At 40.4% G+C, this 19,598-nt stretch overlaps 1 protein-coding gene across 6 annotated transcripts in view; it reads left to right on the top strand.

Annotated features, from left to right (window-relative positions):
• Window positions 1-19,598, top strand: part of MCF2L (MCF.2 cell line derived transforming sequence like) — a 158,981-nt gene that overhangs the window by 24,244 nt on the left and 115,139 nt on the right. Inside the window, exon 1 of one of the 6 annotated variants that reach the window (XM_061472699.1) lies at window positions 4,619-4,776. The exons of 4 other annotated variants lie outside the window; for them this stretch is intronic. In XM_061472699.1, the coding sequence (XP_061328683.1) occupies window positions 4,686-4,776 (91 nt within the window). In that variant the 5' untranslated portion in view covers window positions 4,619-4,685. Of the gene's footprint in view, window positions 1-4,618; window positions 4,777-15,693; window positions 16,201-19,598 lie in introns of those variants that run through there. One more of the 6 variants, XM_061472700.1, reaches the window with a different exon arrangement.

The raw sequence follows: 19,598 nt of genomic DNA, 5'->3' as shown, positions 1-19,598 counted from the left end.
CAGTCACAGGCCGTGGTCGTCGTGGGGGATTTTAACTTCCCTGATGTTTGCTGGAAGGACCACTCGGCAACCCAGCCGCAGTCCAGGAGGTTCCTCCAGTGTATGGATGATAACTTCCTCCTGCAAATGGTGGATGAGCCGACCAGGAGAGGAGCGCTGCTGGATCTCATCCTCACTAACAAGGAGGATCTGGTTGAAGCAGTAAGGGTTGAGGGCTGCCTTGGTTGCAGCGACCACGAGATGGTGGAGTTCAGGATCTTGTGTGGCAGGACTAGTAGAATACCAAGTAGAATTGCAACCCTGGACTTTAGCAGGGCAAACTTTGGCCTTTTCAAGCAATTGCTAGGGGAAATCCCATGGGCAGGGCTGCTTGAAGGTAAAGGGGCCCAAGATAGTTGGTTGACATTCAAGGACTACTTTTTCCGTGCTCAAGATCGGAGCATCCCGACACGTAGGAAGTCAAGGAAGAGGGCCAAGAGACCTGCGTGGCTAAATAGGGAATTGCTGGGTATGCTCAAGTGGAAGAGGAGAGTTTACAGGTCATGGAAGGAGGGGCTGGCCACTTGGGAGGAATATAAGGCTGCTGCTAGAGGATGTAGGAAGGCAGCTAGGAGGACTAAGGCATCCTTAGAATTAAACCTGGCAAGAAGGGTCAAGGACAGCAAAAAGAGCTTTTTTAAATACATGGCAGACAAAACTAACACCAGAGGCAATGTAGGCCCACTGATGAACGGGATGGGTGCCCTGGTGACAGAAGATAAAGAGATGGCAGAGTTACTGAATGCCTTCTTTGTCTCTGTCTACTCTGCTGCGGGCAGTCCTGAAGAGCCCTGTACCCCTGAGACCTTAGATGAAGTCAGGTCGACGGAGCGGTTTGCCTTAGTCGATGAGGAATGGGTTAGAGACCAGTTGAGCAATCTGGACATCCATAAATCCATGGGTCCAGATGGGATGCACCCGCGGGTGCTGAGGGAACTGGCGGAAGTCATTGCTAGACCACTCTCCATCATCTTTACCAAGTCTTGGGAAACGGGACAGGTGCCTGAGGACTGGAGGAAAGCAAATGTCACTCCAGTCTTCAAAAAGGGCAAGAAGGAGGACCCGGGTAACTATAGGCCGGTCAGCCTCACCTCCATCCCTGGGAAAGTGATGGAACACCTTATCCTTGGTACCATCTTAAGGCATATCAAGGATAAGAAGGTTATGAGGGGCAGTCAACATGGCTTCACCAGGGGGAAATCATGTTTGACCAATCTCTTAGCCTTTTATGAGGAAATAACACAGTGGATGGATGATGGCAGAGCGGTGGATGTGGTCTACCTTGACTTCAGCAAAGCATTTGACACGGTCTCCCACAGCATCCTCACGGCTAAAATGAGGAAGTGTGGACTGGATGATCAGGTAGTGAGGTGGACTGCGAACTGGCTGAAGGAGAGAAGCCAGAGAGTTGTAGTCTATGGGGCTGAGTCTAGTTGGAGGCCTGTAACTAGTGGAGTGCCTCAAGGGTCAGTACTGGGACCGGTATTATTTAATATATTCATCAATGATTTAGATGAGGGAATTGAGTGTACTATCAGCAAGTTTGCTGATGACACTAAGCTGGGAGGAGTGGCTGACACGCCAGAAGGCTGTGCTGCCATCCAGCGAGACCTGGATAGGCTGGAGAGTTGGGCAGGGAGTAACTTGATGAAATATAACAAGGGAAAGTGTAGAGTCCTGCATCTGGGCAGGAACAACCCCAGGTTCCAGTATAGGTTGGGGAATGACCTGTTAGAGAGCAGTGTAGGGGAGAGGGACCTGGGGGTCCTAGTGGACGACAGGATGACCATACTGTGATACTGTGCTGATGTTGAAAGCCAAGTAGGGGCTGTGATTGTGAACCCTGATCATAATGCGTGCCTTTCGGCAAGCAGATGAAATCACAGTATCACAGCATGCTAGAGATTGGAAGGGACCTCAAAAGATCATCTAGTCCAATCCCCCTGCCGGAGCAGGAACACCTAGATAAGGTTGCACAGGAATGTGTCCAGGCAGGTTTTGAATGTCTCCAGGGAAGGAGACTCCACAACCTCCCTGGGCAGCCTGTTCCAGTGTTCCGTCACCCTCACTGAGAAGAAGTTTCTTCTCAAATTTAAGTGGAACCTCTTGTGTTCCAGTTTGTACACATTACCCCTTGTCCTATCATTGTTTGCCACTGAGTAGAGCCTGGCTCCGTCCTCGTGACACTCCCCCTTTATATATTTATATACACTAATAAGGTCACCCCTCAGTCTCCTCTTCTCCAAACTATAGAGACCCAGCTCCCTCAGTCTTTCCTCATAAGGGAGATGCTCCACTCCCTTAATCATCTTCGTTGCCCTGCGCTGGACTCTCTCCAGCAGGTCCCTGTCCCTCTTGAACTGAGGGGCCCAGAACTGGACACAATATTCCAGATGAGGTCTCACCAGGGCAGAGTAGAGGGGAAGGAGGACCTCTCTCGACCTACTAACCACCCACCTTCTAATACACCCCAGGATGCCATTGGCCTTCTTAGCCACAAGGGCACAGTGTTGGCTCATGGTCATCCTGTCGTCCACTAGGACCCCCAGGTCCCTCTCCCCTACACTGCTCTCTAACAGGTCGTTTCCCAACCTATACTGGAACCTGGGATTGTTCCTGCCCAGATGCAGGACTCTACACTTTCCCTTGTTATATTTCAAGTTATTCCCTGCCCAACTCTCCAGCCTGTCCAGGTCTTGCTGGATGGCAGCACAGCCTTCTGGCGTGTCAGCCACTCCTCCCAGCTTAGTGTCATCAGCAAACTTGCTGATAGTACATTCAATTCCCTCATCTAAATCGTTGATGAATATATTAAATAATACTGGTCCCAGTACTGACCCTTGAGGCACTCCACTAGATACAGGCCTCCAACTTGGCTCCACCCCATAGACTACAACTCTCTGGTCTCTGCAGAAAGTCAGAAAGAGGGATGGAGCTGAGCTGCCCTTCTGTTGTTTTCTTTGGCTGGCTTAGATGGAGCTTTCAGAAATGTGGATTGTCCTGTGTCCCACACACATGACCTAAATTCTTGTGTTCCACTTAGGGAATTTAGACTCCTGTAGCTTCTGTTATGGAAGGAAAATGCTGGGTGTCATTAGGCCAAAATCCTTTGGGATCCTTGTTCTTAGCATTTAATAGGTCCACATGTGTTCATCTTGTTCTCCATGAAGTTTTGAAGAATCTCTGTTTCATCTGATCTTGCTGGTTATTAGTCATGGCTATTTGGTTGTCTTTTGTTGTTGTCTGTTTAGGTTTCTGTTTGCGGGGGGGGGGGGGGGGTGTGTGTGTCTGGTTTGGGTTTTGATATTTTTATTTTAATTTGTGTAATTCTTTAACAAAGAGGTTAAATAGATTTAAAGAACAAAAAAGATGTGTAATAAACCTCTTCATTGCATGAACTTGAAGATCGTTTGAATACTTTTACTGGCAGAATTCCTGTCAGCTGGTTCTGTTAGCCCAGTGTATCTAATGTTCCTCAAGATGTAACATAAATATTTTCTCGACAAATGGCAAACAGAAGTCAGTGCTATTCTTCTATCCATCTTTTTGTTGGGTTTGTTTTCCTTTTGGAGGGGTGAGGAAAGAGCAAATGCATGTTTTAAAGTTTTGTTCCTTTCAGTTCTGGTTTTGCAGTGGGTGGGAAAAGTATCCAGAGATAGATGATGTATGTATTTCCTACTGCTGTGCCTGGCCCTTTAATGTCTTTTAAGAAGTTGAATCTTGCCCTTTTATGCCCAGTAGATGTTGCTGTTGAATCAGTAACACTGAAAGAGGACAATGGGGAAAAAAGCCTTCAGGGCTCACATGGAATGGTAAATATTCTGGTATCTTATCCAGAGAAAAGGGGTCTAATTTTTCAAAACTAAAATTCAGCTCCCATAATGTTTTTATTTTTATATATTGGCTTGAGAATCTGCGACATAAATGAGAAGTATGCATTGTGTGTGTAATTTTGAGTTATAGCTTTAATGTCCTGTGGGAGAGCTGCAGGGAAAGTGGATTTTCCACCTTGCTATCTCTTTTATGGTTTTACTAAATATTTATATTTATGTCATTCATGTATCATGCCATAGAAATATCACCGATTTGGCAAAACTATGCCATATGGTAGGAATAGGCATTCCTGTAGCCTCTTCAAGTCAGCATTGTTCCTTGGAAGCTGGGGCCTTGCCTAGTTGTTGGAGCACCTTTTAGGATGAAACCCCATAATATAGGCTGAGTTTTGCATGCTGTTATTGAAGGATACAAAGCAGGGGAGGCAGGTCATTTTGGCAGAGGAGGCTGAAAGAGGATAAGGAGGAAAACACTTAAAAGTGTCACGTTTCCTTTAGCAGCATCTGTGCAGTAAGGTTATGTGTAAAGGAAGATTTTTTTTAACTATTTTAATGTAGTATGGTCTTCTAACACAGTTTTTGGAATAGTTTGTAATTGTCCAGAAAAAAATATGAATAAAACACTGAGTAAACAAGTCCTCTCACTGATGAATTTTCTTTCACTGTTATATGGGAAAACACCTGCAGCTATTGGTTTCCTTGGAAACAAATTTGCTGTGGAAGCTCAATGCACTGCATTGAGCCTCAGTTCTACTGCATTTAAGAAGAAATCAACATGCACACTTGGACCTTTTTACTACATTTGTTGCTCAAATGCTGTGTTATTTATGCTGTTCTCACAAAAAACACCTGATCAAAGGAGATGTGCAGCATGCCTTGGATTTTGAACAGAACAACAGGAAAGGTTGGTATTTACAAGCCTAAACATAGACAGAGTATGTGTGTATTTATTACAGCATCTAGTTTTCTGAACATTTATTTTTAAAGCATTGCCTTTTAAAGCTCAGTGCTATTGTTCGCATATTGTTGCAGTCTTAGCTGTTTTTTTGGAGCTGGAGATCAGAGAGGTGCTGAAAGGAATTGCTGGTACATATGCCTCATAATAGGATTTTGGCAGGATGTTGGTTTTATTTGTAGTTTACTTAAGTAATTCAATATGGAATACATATATGTTCTCATAGATTATTATTTTTGTTCTGGCTGTGAGAGGAGTGTGATTTCATATATTGTGTTAAAAGATTTTAATGATGCTTATGATTAGCTTCCACTGTTCAAGCCAAAACCAAATCTGTGCAACAGTGTGGTTGTTTAATTATGTCAGATTTAATTTAAAACTTACTTGCATTATTATACTTTAAGAAAGAATAGCTCTTTTAAGCAAGTACTGCATAGGAATTAGATTGATTTTCAGCAGGTATGTTTAATGTGGTTTCTTGTGTGTAGCTGGGTCACAAGTACATGAGGCAGAAGTCACATTTGAAACTGTCTTTTATATAGTAAAATAGTTTCCCATATATATTGGAAAAATAACATATAGAACTGGGAAGACTACACTGCATAGAAAAACACTTAACACATGTTGACAAAACATTGTCTGTAGCTTGTCAAATATCATAAAGACATCTGGCAGTAATTCCATGGTGGGATTGCTTGCAAAAATAGGCTTTTAAATGTTTCATAAACTCCTTTTCCTCTCTAAATGGAGGCAGCTGTTCACATGAAATTATATATGTTTAGTCACAAGGTCCTTTGCATTTGGGTTTTATTAATGAGTATTAAACAACCTTTAAGCCTGAGACCTTACTCTGTTCCCCCAAGATAATGTTGCTTGCTGAGATATATCTTTAAAAAGAGTTCTCTCTATAAAGGGCTCGAAGTGAAGTTTTCATGGACTCTCTTTTTATTATTATTTGTTTTGGGTGCTCTAAGTTGCAAACTGAGCCTATCTGGGTTTGAGAAGGTAGGGAGGGCAGGCAGATTCTGTCTTTTCTGTGAGAAACTAGTCTTTAGTTTTAAATACTCCTTTGCAAATGTCAAGGGGAGAGGAAGTGAAGGGATAGAAGCAGAGTGAAAGAATTATTTGTATGTCAGGTGCTATTCATAATCTATCTTCTGAATCCAATCCTACCCCTCCTTGTTGCCTTTGCACATTTAAAAACGTAGAAAATGAATACAAATAGATTCTACAGTAAAACAGAAAGTCCAGTTCCTTGAACAGCATGCTGCCTAATCGCATGAAAGCAATAAGATGAAAGTTAAAGCATATAATAACAGCTACTTCTACTTTTTGAGAGCTGTTTGCCTGCCATGCATTACCACATCAGTGGTAGGGGGTTTATTTTTGTGTTTCTCTGGTTTTATCCAGTAGAGTCTTCCAGACAAAGTTCTTTAGTGATTTTTGCTTTTGTAGCAGGTGCTCCTAGCAGTGGCAGATCCAACCATACTGATAACCACAGATGGAAAGGTGACTATTGACTTAATGCTTTAATGCCTCTTTGTTTCTCTAAAGGGTTGGTGAAAATTTTGAAGGAAATAAATGGCTCTTAGGGGGATTCTAATGCAGATCAGACTCTAGGGACCAGAGAGACTTTTTCTTCCAAGTGCATTGGTATGGTATAGCTAAAATTTCAAGTCAGGCTTTCCAGTCCATGGTATCTGACATTCAAGCCTCCTCTATATTCTGCCATTTGGAATTACAGCTTTTCAATTATATTTCATAATTCTAGCCTCGCTGTTCTCCCTGCTGCTTGTCTGTGCTCTGCTGATGCATTGACAGTATTTCTTTCTGAAAATGCTCTTCTTGGATACTCAGCTGGGATGGTGAAGAGGATCAAAATGTTCTCCTTGAGAGATCCAGGCCTTGCCATGAAATATGCAGGAACATGATTGGAGACTGGTCCATTTTATAACTTCTGTCTTGGAAAGGGGCATATGGTCTCATAATTTTTTCATTCTTTGAAGTCCTTCCCAGGCCTAACATCCTGACAATAGTCATGCAGAAGCATTGTATGCTATGACAAAAATATGAAGATGTACAAAGAGGTAGCGTGAGATGTTGTGGTTTTTTGTCTGACACATTAATGTATTTTTACTTTGTTGAAAATTTTTGTTCTACTTCTGGATTTTTTTATTAAGTCATAATTTTTTTAATGTCACAAATAACACCTGATAAACTGAACCAAAACTGTCATTCTTGATATGCCCTATGAATCAGCACATCCAAGTTGTACAACTGTGTTGCAGTAGGCATTCTGCTACTGAGCTTTTGAGGGGACTGCTGCAGTTCGGTCTTGGATGTGGTAGTTATACCTGATGAGTAAACACAGATGGGTGTGTGGTAAGTGGACGAAGTGTGGGACAGGACGGCACTAGCGTTCTGCTGAGTCTCTGGAGGGGGATGGCAGCTGAAGGAGCCAGGGATTTTCAGCCCATTGAAGTGGGTCTTGTAAAGAGAAGAATTCTGAGAACACAAATTTGCAGAAATTAACTTGAGAATTCTGCAAAATTTCAGGTTCTGTACTCTTGCTGTTTCTCACTTCAGACTTCGTTTAGGTCTCATAAAAAATGGACAACAGAATGCATGATTTTAAGGCACCTGTTGAGAATATTAATGTTAGAGATATTCTGGTGCACCAGTTGGTACATTCTGGAGGTTATCAGTTACCAATAACTGTGTAGCTGACCTGACAGCATTGGATAGGGATAGAAATAATCATGTCTCATGATCTGGAATAAGAAATGATGTACTGTGCTCCAGGATTGAGACTCGCTGTGAGCCTGTCCTTCTGTGTTAATCTTTGTGGATTTATGGAGACAGCTCTTAGTTGTGGTTGTGATCCACTCAGCTCAAGAGATACTTTTTTAAAATATCCAAGTATTACAAAGCTTAAAAAAATACTTGAAATTGAAGCTCATAGAGCCTCTTATGTGTAATAGATATTTTGTCAAAAAACACTTCTTTTTACTTAATTTTAAAGGCAAAGAAATTGAAAATAAAGAGCTTTGCATTGAGCTTGTCAATCCCAAAAGAATCTTTGTTATGGATTGGAAATAGCTCAAGAGTGAAGGAGGGAAAAGTAGAAAAAGCATCAGCAGTACATATTCAAAATAACAAGGAAATGTATACAGGCATGCTTACATTTTTTTCTTTTAAAATCAGTAACTACTCAGGACTGTGGTGCTTCAAGAAAACTAACAGCAATACTTTCAGAAGCCAATTAAAGCAAGAATTCAGTCTTTCAAGAAAGTATGAAATGGTGGTTTGGATGTGGCTTACAATGTAAAGAAGCCCAGATGACATTTTCCTTTCTGACAGCTTTACCATAATGAAGGCAGAGAAACTATAAACTGAAAAGCAGTCATTTTTCCCTCATCTACTGAGTTATTGTGCAGTCCAGCTTCCAGGAAAGATCAATTTAATTTGGCTGGTTTGGTAAATAGCATCTTCTGTGAAAAATATTACATGGAAAAAAAAGTAGGGGTTGGAAAATGTTCACTATTTCATATTCTAATAAAAACAACAACCCTCCCCCCGAAAACTCTTACCATTCTGAACTGGACATAGTGATTTTTGCTTGTCAAAAATGAAAAGGTTGTGAAAAGGCAAAAGTTGTATTTTTTTTTTTTTCCCCTGCTTCGAATCTCCTGCCACTTTGGATGAGATCTGACCTGGTCTTTCTCTCCTATAGTAAGCATCCATCAACACAAATAACCAGGATAAAAAAACAATGTTATTTTGTTTATTGAGGATTGTATGCAATAAAATTGATGGGGGAATTGGCCTATTAAGGAAACACACACACAGAAGTTTTCAAGCTCTGTTGTGAAAAACACAAGGGAAGGACCTGTGGTGAGGGCAAGAGGTTTCAGTCTTGTAGCGGAACACGTTCAGGGTTTGACCTCTTTGTCTGCAGGCTAAATAGCCTTAAGGTTGTTGGAAATGATTTTTCTATTCCTGGTTGTTTTTTGAGATGACTTAAATTTTGACAGACAAAGCCAAGTCCTTTAACAGGGTGCAGTCTAGAAGTGAGGCCATCACCCAGGTGCAGAATAGTAAATAGCCTTTTTGGGCACATCAGCCAGAGGTGGGCAACTCAGCCAGTCCCAATCACAAACTGAATTTTCCTTTGTTCTCAGTTCATTCCCTGAGTATTCCACTATTTCTTTTTCTGCAAGGGGAAAAGCTTTCTGACATCCTAAACCTCCAGTGAATGTTACTTTTTTAAAGATGTAGAAGTGGAAAATGACAGTAAAATTTTAAGACACGTCCTATTTAAAAAAAAAAGGTTCTGAATTAAAGTTGACATATTTCTGCCCTTTTATCTGTGATAAAACTTGTCAGCCTGTTCCTCAGGGGTAAGCACTTCAGTTTTATTCTGTGCAATACCAAACTTTCTTTCATTCAGAGTACTTTTTAGATTGCTGATTGTATGTAAAATTTGCGATTATAAGTGACAGTTAAATATCACATTTTGTTACAGAGTAATTTCCTGAGAATGTTTTAAATCAGCCCTGACTCAAGTGGCAGACCTGCTAAACTTTGACGTGTGTGGCCAGTTCTTTCTTTTCTTGATATGCCAAATCTGAGCACCCACAAAAAGGGATTGATTTAAAGCCTAGTACATAGAAAAAGATGTATATGTTCTGCATTGATTTAATTTCCATGTTTAAATACAGAATACTAACTGTGTGTGTGTGTGGGGGGGAAGTATGACTATGACATCTCTGCATCCAGACTCTACCACCTATTTAATTACCATGGTACCTTTCAATGTCTGATCTCCTAAAACAAGAGCTCCCCAGTTTCAACTTTTTTTCTATTAAGTACTTGTGGTTTCATTTTTATATGGGTTCGAGTAATTTCTCTTGTATGGACTTTCCTTTAATTATACATACCCAAGGAAGTGCCTCCAAAAAGAAAATAACTGACATTTTATTTCTTTCCATTTCCATTCTATTTGCAGTAAGTTCTTTTCCCACTTACTTGTATGCTTCCCAGTCTTTGTGCTTCCTAACTTTCTACAGAAAATGCTTTCTTCATCTATAAAGACATCTCAGTAAACTTAGAAAGGTAGGATCTTACTTGGCATTGCACTGGCAAAAAGACATCATTCATTGATTGCCATGCCTGTTTTTAGAGGAGTGCAGCTGCTCACACATCTGGGTAGTTTAACTCCTCAAACTGGAGAGGAATAAAGGGCTGGAGCAGCCCTCAGCATAACTGGGGCAGTTGGAGGTGTTACACTAAATAAACTCTTTCAAGGCTCTTGGCTCTGCAGTGTTTACTTAAGCTCATGTGGCAAAAGAGGAGGATGAAGAAGAACTGAATGAAGCAGTTATTGGGAAACTTGGCACTCTTTAGAAGATAAGTGGAAGAGATTCAAATGACATTTCATTTGTTTCATACAAGTAAGGGAGGCTGGGGAAAAAGAAGACCCTGCCTGTTATGCAAGGAAGTATTGAAACCCTTAATCTAGTCAATCATTTTAAGTTCATTCAGGCTGAAGAGCCTAACTACAAAAACCTTCACAGAAGTATGAGGAATGCTGCTCTATTGTGAAACTGAGATATGACATAAGAAATGAATTTGGAAGAGTTAGTGGACAACATAAGCTTTAAGAACTAATCTTATTTTTTTATTTTTTTAAGGAGAGGCTAGATTGCAATTGATAAGGAGAGGAAAAAGATGTTTTGGGAAGAAGACTGAAAGTACTGGGAGATGGACTGTAGCAAGATTGGGCTGAGCTAAAGAAGAGGCCGCCAAATAGAAATCAGTATGTTACATTTTTTCCACCTTCTACTACTACTCAGCCATGGGCCTGAGCAATAACAGAAGGGAAGGGAAGCACTTACGTAGAAAGAAGTTGAGGGTGAACCTTTTCCCCTACTGATGAGTACCTGGTCTGGATGCCACCTCAGCCTGGTCCCAGTGTGTGGATAAACACACATCCCGGATGGGGAAGCGTGGAGAGCAGCTCTAGGCCTTTTTTTCCTGTATGGCACTTACTTTATCAAAGGAAAATATTTTTGAGGTTGATCTGAAACTGAGAACTTGGTAGAGATTTGGTAAATTAATGGATTAGTAGAACAAGGCATAATTTTGGTGAAATCTGTCTTTTAAATGCTTCTGCACATCTGAAGGCTCTGTGTCTGTGTCTCTATGAACCTTGCCCATGCTCTAGATTTGTGTGAGTTTTTGAGTGTCAGGTTTTTAAGAAGAAAAAACTTCTACTTCTACCCCCCCCCCCCTTCCTCCATGTATTTGCAGGGTAATGACTCGTACAATGCGAAGTTCTCTGTATTCCTTGAGATTGTGAATCTAGGAACAATTTTCTCCTTGTGAAAGAGTGAGGTGTTGCCAAAACCAGAATACTGCCATCTCTGCTTATGAATCCGAGTTTCAAATCCCAGATGATTTACATAATAAAGCCTAACTGGGCTGATTACCAAGAGAACTCAGTCATTCAGAAAAATAAAAGGGAAAAATCCCTTTGCTTCATGAAGGAAGAACTGGTGCCAAGAGGAGGTTGAAATGTTAAAAATGCATTTTCTGTTTGGATCTTTCATATCAACTATCCTGTTTCCTCTTTCTTTCCCCTTTTACTTAAGGCTGGGGATCATTATTGCTCTTCTGCAGTGGGTGCATGTGGAAGTTTTTCGTAGGACCTCTGAGGACTTAGGTTATGAAAAGCACATTTAATGAGTCTCTTCCCGCTCTGCAGGAGTCCAGCTTAGGTAAGTCTTTCTGGCTACATCTGCAGTGTCTTAGGACAGTGGTGGTGATGTGGATGCCTGTAGCTTCACTGCTTACATACTCTATAGAGTTTTGTGGCATGTGACACTGAGGCGATCCAGAAAAGAGTGTGGCTGACTTGCCTGCCTGTTGCTGACCACGTGATATTGCTGGAAAGCAGTATGAGATGTTTGGCAGAGGATTCAGCTGCATAATCATTAACCATCCATATGTTCTGCCCGTTCCTTTCATAGCAAGCAATGTAGTAGCGCCCATGCAAAGCAGCAGGAAAACCTGTATGTGTTTTAATTTCTTATAGTCCTACTTTATAGTCTATAAATAGTCTTTCTTCCACTGCAGCTGCTCTCAGACTCTTAGAGAAACTAAGCTCCTATGAGTTAAATGGAAGCCCTCTTGTGGATTAATAATGGATTAAAAAATGAGAAAGAGAGTTCCTTTAGGTGGTCAGTTTTCTGTGGAAAATTAGCTGGAAATGGAAAGGAAGCATGGAAAGACAAGATTTGCAAATGTGAAGTTATTCAAAATAGTCAAGTTCGCTGCTGAATGCAAACAGTTGGAAGATAAATTGGTGATGCTAAGTAACTGATCTATAGAAAGGGTGAAATTAGTTGTTTGTACAGAGCGATACATCTGAGAAAAGACAATGCTGTTCTTTAAGATAGCTGTTAACCCTCAGTAAGAGACCTTGACTGATTGTGGGTAGTTCCCTGAAAACAGCAGCAGCTCAGTCGCCCCTCAGTGTTGGTCCAAAAGGCAAACAGAGCACTACAAACCACTGAGGGAAACCCGAGAACAACAAAATCGTTGTCACTGCATAATCTCTGCTGTGCCCACATCTTGAGTACCATGTCCGGTTTTGTTCCCTTTGTTAGAGCAGAATTAGGGTACGTGGACGCACAGCGAAGGCGGTCAGAGGTATAGGGTTGCTATTGTACAAATAGGAACTAATTAGTGTAGGAAATTTTCTGTTGGGGAAAAAAAGGCAATTGGAGGTGACATAATATCACCTACAGTGGAGGTCTGTATAGTCATGAATGGCTTGGGGAAGTGAATGGAGTGTGTTTATTTCCGGGGTGTTTTTTTCCACCTCTTCACAAAAGGCAAACTGGGGCACCAGAAAAATTTCAGGAAGGTAGTTTAAACAAAAGCAGTTTTTCACAGAGCACATCATTAAATTTTGGAACTCATTGACTACTGATATTATGGAGATCAAAGTAAACTTAGCAGAGAAATTTATATAGTTGCAAGTATCTTTTGCTCAGGCAAAACTCATTACATTACATTATTATAATGACTTACTGGTATTGCTTTGGCTGCTCGCATAAGAGAGTTGTTGTGTATCACTTCTGGAACATTTTTAAAATAGCTACAATTTCTTGAAAAACTAGGTAATGCTTTTTGGCTGGAGCTGCTTGAAAATCAGAGTGGTGTGATGTTGCTGTGTTTGAACAGGCTTTGCTGGAGACAACAGCCAAAACCAGAACAAAGTAGAGTACAGAAGGAAAAAAAAATAATGTTGTTTTGGCATTCAAACCTCATAGACGTTTAGAAAAAAAATACAGACCTGCAGAAATCAGGTGAATTAAACATCCATGTAGCCCTGGAAGCTGGAGATTAAATTCTGCAATACATTTGCTCCCTGCTTATTATCTTTGCAGTTGCACTGAAAGAAATAGGAATACAGACTATTTGACAAAAATGTTTTCACTGCTTTTTAGACATCTAATATGGAACTGAAAGGCTGTGTGTTCCTCAAATTTCTTTGTGAAAGTGTTTTTACACAAGGCTATATACTTCAGTATGAATTCCTCTGTTGCAGCAGGGGCTTGCCTTAGGACTGCTGCAGTTTTTTTTTTCCCAGAAGTTAGCAGAAGTTAAAAAAATCAGAATTCCAAAAGCAGCTTGAATTTTTTATTTAAAAAAAATAAAAATAAAAAAAATCACATTTTACCTGAAAAGTTTAAACCTTTCCTATTGTGTTTACAGACTGTCAGTGCTGGAACCGAACATTAATTGTTTTACTCTCAAATTTTAATGTAGCATGAGATGTGTGGGGCTGAAATGCCATGTGTAGCTCTGTAAAAGAATCACTGTGATGACCTGCAGAGGTGTGAGGCATCAGGTACAAACTTCAAGAGTAAAAATTTCAATAGCTCATCCCTGAGCTGTAACTGAGGCTTTCATTTCCAGAATTATTTTGATTCCTTAGGTAGCACACTGTAAGATACTGGCTGGATTTTTGTTGCAAGGAAGCTCAGCTTGCTTCTCTTGTTGAGAGTTGATTTGAATTTGTTTAAGGTCTGTTTCTTTAATCTGACTCAAGTTTATTCATGAAACCACAGATGATCCAGTTTCAAACTAGCAGGGATCCTAATCTCACATTCTGGTTAATTATCTTAAGCATACTGTATCTGTTTCCTTCAGTAGAGAAACTACACCTAAGCTCGTTACTGTATCACTCCAGACAGGGATGCTGATTTCTGTGAAGGAACAGGATTAAACAACTACATGATTATAAAACTCCCCCTACTTTTAGGTAAACTAACTTTCAGTCCAGCTAACTGAAACCTTTAGCTTTGATGCTCTGCTTGTGCCTTGCATGTTTTGAATTTGTCTGAAGTTGTAGAAACTACACGTAAAATGGCGATGTTGGTATAACTGAGGTTTAACTAGCATATGAGAGTTTTCCATTAATTTTGCACAAATATAAATAGATTTTATGTGCATGTGATCCTGAAAATTGAATGGCTGATGTTGATGATAAAATTCAATACATTTATACTTTGCTTTACATTTGCTATTTCATTGAGAAAATGCCATGGAAAGATAGACCTTATGAGATAAGGGGTTGGAGCTAAATGATCTTTAAGGTCCCTTCCAACCCAAACCATTCTGATTCTATGAAAAATTTCCTACAATGTGCTATATTTCTGTGGTAACCTTTGTTATATAAATGCTTGTCTGAAGACTTATTTTTTAATTTCTATTAATATACAAATGGAAATATATATGACTTTTGTAAATATAATACATGGAGCTGCTGTCAGCCCATCCTACTTGGAGTTAAAATGATGTGGTGCTTCTAATAAATGAATATTTAAGTATGATCTCAATTAATGTTATTGACAGAGGAAGCCCAGAGAGATTGATGGGTCCTCTTAATTTTTTTTTTTTTTTTAGTTCATGCCCTCCCTAATGTTATTTTTGAGAGTTATGAACAGCTTTTTGCCTGCTGTATGTAATCCATAGAAAGGATCTTTATCCTAAATAACACAGTGCAGTTCTTTTAAGCATTGTCCTGCTTTTGGACGGACTGCATACAGGAAAACATCCCTTGTTGGTTTTGCCATAGTTAACCATTTATTTATTTTAATGGCTAAAATAAAAGAGGACATAGCTAAAACCAGTAGAATGATTAGAAGACTGGGAGAATTCTGCTGAGATTTAGTAGGCATTGAGATAGTCTTGAAAAAAGGAAGCATTAAAAGCCTCATAGTTTGAAACTTGTAAAACAGGCTGTATAAAAGCACTGAAAAGCAATTGCAAGGAGCAGTTGTACAGAGAGGCATTGTACAGCTTTCAGTCTTGTAGAATTTTCTGTATCCCTAAAAGCTTTCCAGTGATAGTGTACTCTCTATGGCAAATAGAAGTTTACAGTCTATTAGGCTTGCTATTCCTTGCTGCCTTCTACATCTCTTCTATATATTCTGTACACTTTGTGAAGTCCACAGATCCTGGCTCTACAAACCCTTTGCCTAAAGGAGTAATTCAGATTTTATGGAAGTTACACAGTTACAGAGACTGTTGCACATTTAGGCAGTCAAGCTCCTCCAAATAGTCTGGAAGGTGGCTATGGATATTTTGGTGTTTAAAGGAAATATGAAAGCCTTCAAAAATTACCATTTCAAACCGAACATGAAGGCATTCATGTGGGCTGGTAAGAGCGGAATAACCTTGGCATTGTCAGTGGAAAGGCATTTTCCTCCACAGCTACTCACCCTGCAGCAGCTGGCAGGCAGGTAGAAATAGGAGCATAGCGCTCACGTAAGGATGAGGCTTTTTCCAAGCTCCAGCTGCTTGCCATTCCCTCGCTGAGCTGTAGATTCAGTGCAGCGCTTCCCAGCACTTGCTGCAGGCTGGGAGAGACTGGTGATACGTCGGCTAATCACCGCTTCGCATTAATTCTGGCATTTGAGGGCTCCACTGCGGGCAAACCCATACGCAGAGGAGGGGAGAGAAGTTATAAACGGTCCTGCTGTCATTAACATTCACGGCTCTGGCTTCAAGCAGCGCCTGCCTCACCCAAGCACTGCCAGGAGGGAACGTGTACTCCTGCCTCCCTTTGTGCTGAAGGGGGATCCGAATGGAGTAGTTGAAATGCAGGGCTGCGAAGCACTGCTGTAGTGGTCTGGTTTGGGGTTTCCTCCACCCTCCTTCCTTTATTCTTGGAGCAGGGGGAGCGTGTTTGCTGTGGATTCTTTTTGTTTTATCAGAGAATGAGATGCTGGCTGAAAATTGAAGAAATGGCCCTAGAAGAATTGATGCAAAGATTAAATGCGGTTTCCCAGTGTGCTGGTAGGAGGAGCTGCTGGTCTTAAATAATGTGTTTTGTGGATGCTGTTAGTGATTTTGTAGGATTTACAGGAAATCCTGGTAATCTGACTAGATTCTTTATGCATGCTCATATTAAAAGAAAATGTTAAGAGATTTTGTCACCAGGTTAAACTTTCGTTTATATCAACACTAATTAATATTTTTAGTGCTTAGACATTAATGAGGCAAGCTTTAGAATCTCCTCTTGAATAGTTCTGGGTAACTGCTAGCCCAGTCAAATACTCTAAATGGGTCTTGATTCAGCTGTAGCTGAAAAGTGGAGAGAATTACAGATTTGTCTTATCAGAACAGCTCTCATATGAAGCAGTGAAAAGCTGGGCTAACTGTAACACACTGCAAGCAGTATTTAGGGTGGGTCTCACTTTCATGAGAATGAAGTTGAATGCATTAATCATGGTAAATGTAGTTTTACATTTGTATGGATTAAAAATTGCATCAGAAGTGCTAAAATGGTTTTAGCACTGTAAAAGATTCTTATGGTTTCCAAGAGATTGTTCTATTTTCTTGAAAATTTAAATGCTTGTGTGTTAAAAACTAGAACTAAACAGCAGTGTACAATAAGGTGATCTGTGGTGAAGTCTCGGAGTGTTTTCCTGGGTATTGCTCATGCAGAGATATAAACATATTTCAAAATAAAAAGTTCGCTGGAAACAGAAGAGATGTGGGTTTTGTGTCCTTTGTTTCTTTTGCCCTTTGGTCTGTTGACAGATGTCAGAAGTCTTGCATCTTGTTATCTGAGGCAAACCAGTGGTTTGCTGGTGTTTGCTGGTATAGAATATTTAAGGTATTATTCCTTGTAGTATCAAACATCGGATTTTTTTTTTTTCTTCCCATTTCCCTGGTACTCTGTTTCCTCAGGGTGACTTCTTCAGCTTTTGCAGTTTCTGTGTATTACAAGGAGATAATTAGCAAGATGGCTAATGCCTTAGTCTGATGAACAGATAGATTAAAGACAATTGTGGAATGGACAGATTAGCTGCATCAGTTTTCCTGGATAGGGGAAGTGGGTATTTTACCTTCTTAGTAACATTGAGGGGGGAGGGGGGGAGGAAGCCAGACTTCATCTGACAAGAACAAGCATTAAATTACAAGTATAGGTCGCCATACATAGTCTTTTCTTCTTCCTTGTTCTTCTTAAGTGGTTTTCGCCTGCTTATTTTCCTATTTTCAGAATATATCTTTATTAAATGTTTGGATATTTGTTGCATTGCGTGTTCTGATTTTCATAATGTTTAAAAAGAAAGCTAGCCTGGTATTTGCTAGGTCATACTGTCTTCTGCAGTTTATTTTAATAATTAGTACGTTACTTTTTCTGCTCCCTTTACATTGTTGCTGTAGTTTTTCAGAGATAAGGTAGATTTTAGTAACATATGGTAGAATTGTTTGGAACTGTGGGAACCTTTTCTTCCTGAATTGAAGAAGGAGCTTCCAGCCTGGGAGCAAGTTGCCTGGTTTGCCTGTCTCTCAGCTGTGCAGATGTAGGTACACTGTGACCTTCACGTAAGACGCCTGCAGCTCTCAGTGCTGTTTTCACACTTGCCAGCAGGCTCTGACTGTGTGCTGATACTTAGCTTGTTAAACTTGTGTATTTTTCCAAAAAAAGCAACTGTTACTCTACTGCCAAATTCATGTTCGTGTGGTTTAGCTGGTCCTTCTCCTCCCCCTTTTCTTTCTCTCTGTAATTCCTGTGTTCCCAAGACAAAGGTACCTTTTTTCCTACAACCAGTGGTTGTATTTATAGGTGACGGTTTCCATTTTTTTTTTTTTCCCCTTTTTCTTTATTTTTCCCTTGTTCCTTTCAGGTTGTTTAGATCATTTCTCTGTTACTGACTCCCATTCCTGGGCTATATTCTCTGTCCTTGGGTCAAATTAGCTGCTGTCTGGCTGTCTTTCCTTTGTCTCAGAAACTTTTAGTAAGCAGAGATTTCTTTAACAACCCAAGATCATGTGCAGGATTTTTCCAAGCCCATTTTTCTAGCTTCCTGCTCTGGAGTAATTGAAATGCAAAGGTTTCCCTGGCTGCCTCATAGTGCAGCTCTCCACCTTCAGGCATCAAGGGATGAATTTTTCCATTGTAGGACCCTTATTCCTCTTCCTTCACTTGCTCTTCTGAACGATACCGCAGGTAGGCTGAGATTTATTTTAGGTAGTTTTAAGCATCTAAATCAGAAGAGAAATTCCCCTCAAATCCGTGTGTGCTGAAAAGAGAGAAGGGGGCACGTGCAGAAAGTCCTTCTGCCTTCTGAGGTGCACTTTTTCCCTTGACCAGGAGGGGGAAGCTGGAAGCCTGGAGTATCTCAGCTCCTAATCTAGCATTTCCCTAACGCCTGAAGTTAGGTATGGTAAATCTGAGTTTATCTGCCGTCTTCTGCTGTTCTACCACAACAGCCTTTCCACCTCTGGATGCTTTCCCGCCAGCAAGTCCCCTGCGTCAGTCACCACCAGCACTTTCCTCAGTGGTCCTCCTGCTCCCTCTGCTTTGACTAGAGTTCTGGTTTGCTCCCATGGTAAATTACTGATCTGTCATCCTTACTCTCTCTTGAATGTGTGATCCTTTCACTGGATCCCCTGAGTGCCTTACACTGCTGCATTTTACAAATCTGGACAGCTTCCTCTGGCAGAGTTTTGATTATTTCTTCTCTTGCTCACCTTCACTTTATCCTCCAACACATTTCAGATACATTATCTTCTGCTTCTGGATATATTTAGTGATTAAGATCATAAAAACAATATTTTTTATTTTAGAATTATCATCCTTTTCTATTCCTTCTCTGACTCCTGCTCCACATTTCAAAATAAGCTTGTACCCTGCCCCCTTCCAGACTCAAGAAGTTGCTCCCATGGCATCTTCCTTCATTTTTTTTTCCCCACATATACTCCTTAGCCATCCCAGTCACTTCCCTTCTATCAAAAGAGCTTGCTGGACTTGAATGACCAGCCTATTGCTTTCCTTGTGTTCATATAAATCCTTAAAAGAAGGTGGAAGTGATCTAAGGAAATTCCCTATTTATGCCTAAATTTTTTTTTGTTTGGTTTTGGTTTTGGTTTTGTTTGGTTTTTTTTTTTCATTAAAGTTACAGGTTGTTTCTGAAAAAAAAAAATCCTGTTTTTGTCTGTGCTTATTTTTTTGACGGATAATTGCATCATTTCTGTTCATTTGGCCATAGTTTTTACTTTTCTTTCTCTCTTTCAGTTCTTGCTGTATTAAATTAGACCCTCTTCCGCAGATTGCTTTTTATGGGTGGAACTTCCCCTGGCAGTGCATCAGTAGCTCTGAGGTCAAAGCCTCAGCTTATAAATGGTTCTGGTGTGGGACCTCATACATTGTCCATATTCCTATAATTCCCCGTGCCATGGGT

Source organism: Pezoporus flaviventris, unplaced genomic scaffold, assembly GCF_033815535.1.
Source record: "Pezoporus flaviventris isolate CSIRO_AGI_PZ_B2104156 unplaced genomic scaffold, CSIRO_AGI_Pfla_v1 ptg000072l, whole genome shotgun sequence".
Lineage (NCBI taxonomy): Eukaryota > Metazoa > Chordata > Aves > Psittaciformes > Psittacidae > Pezoporus > Pezoporus flaviventris.
This window is presented reverse-complemented; position numbering and strand designations above follow the sequence as displayed.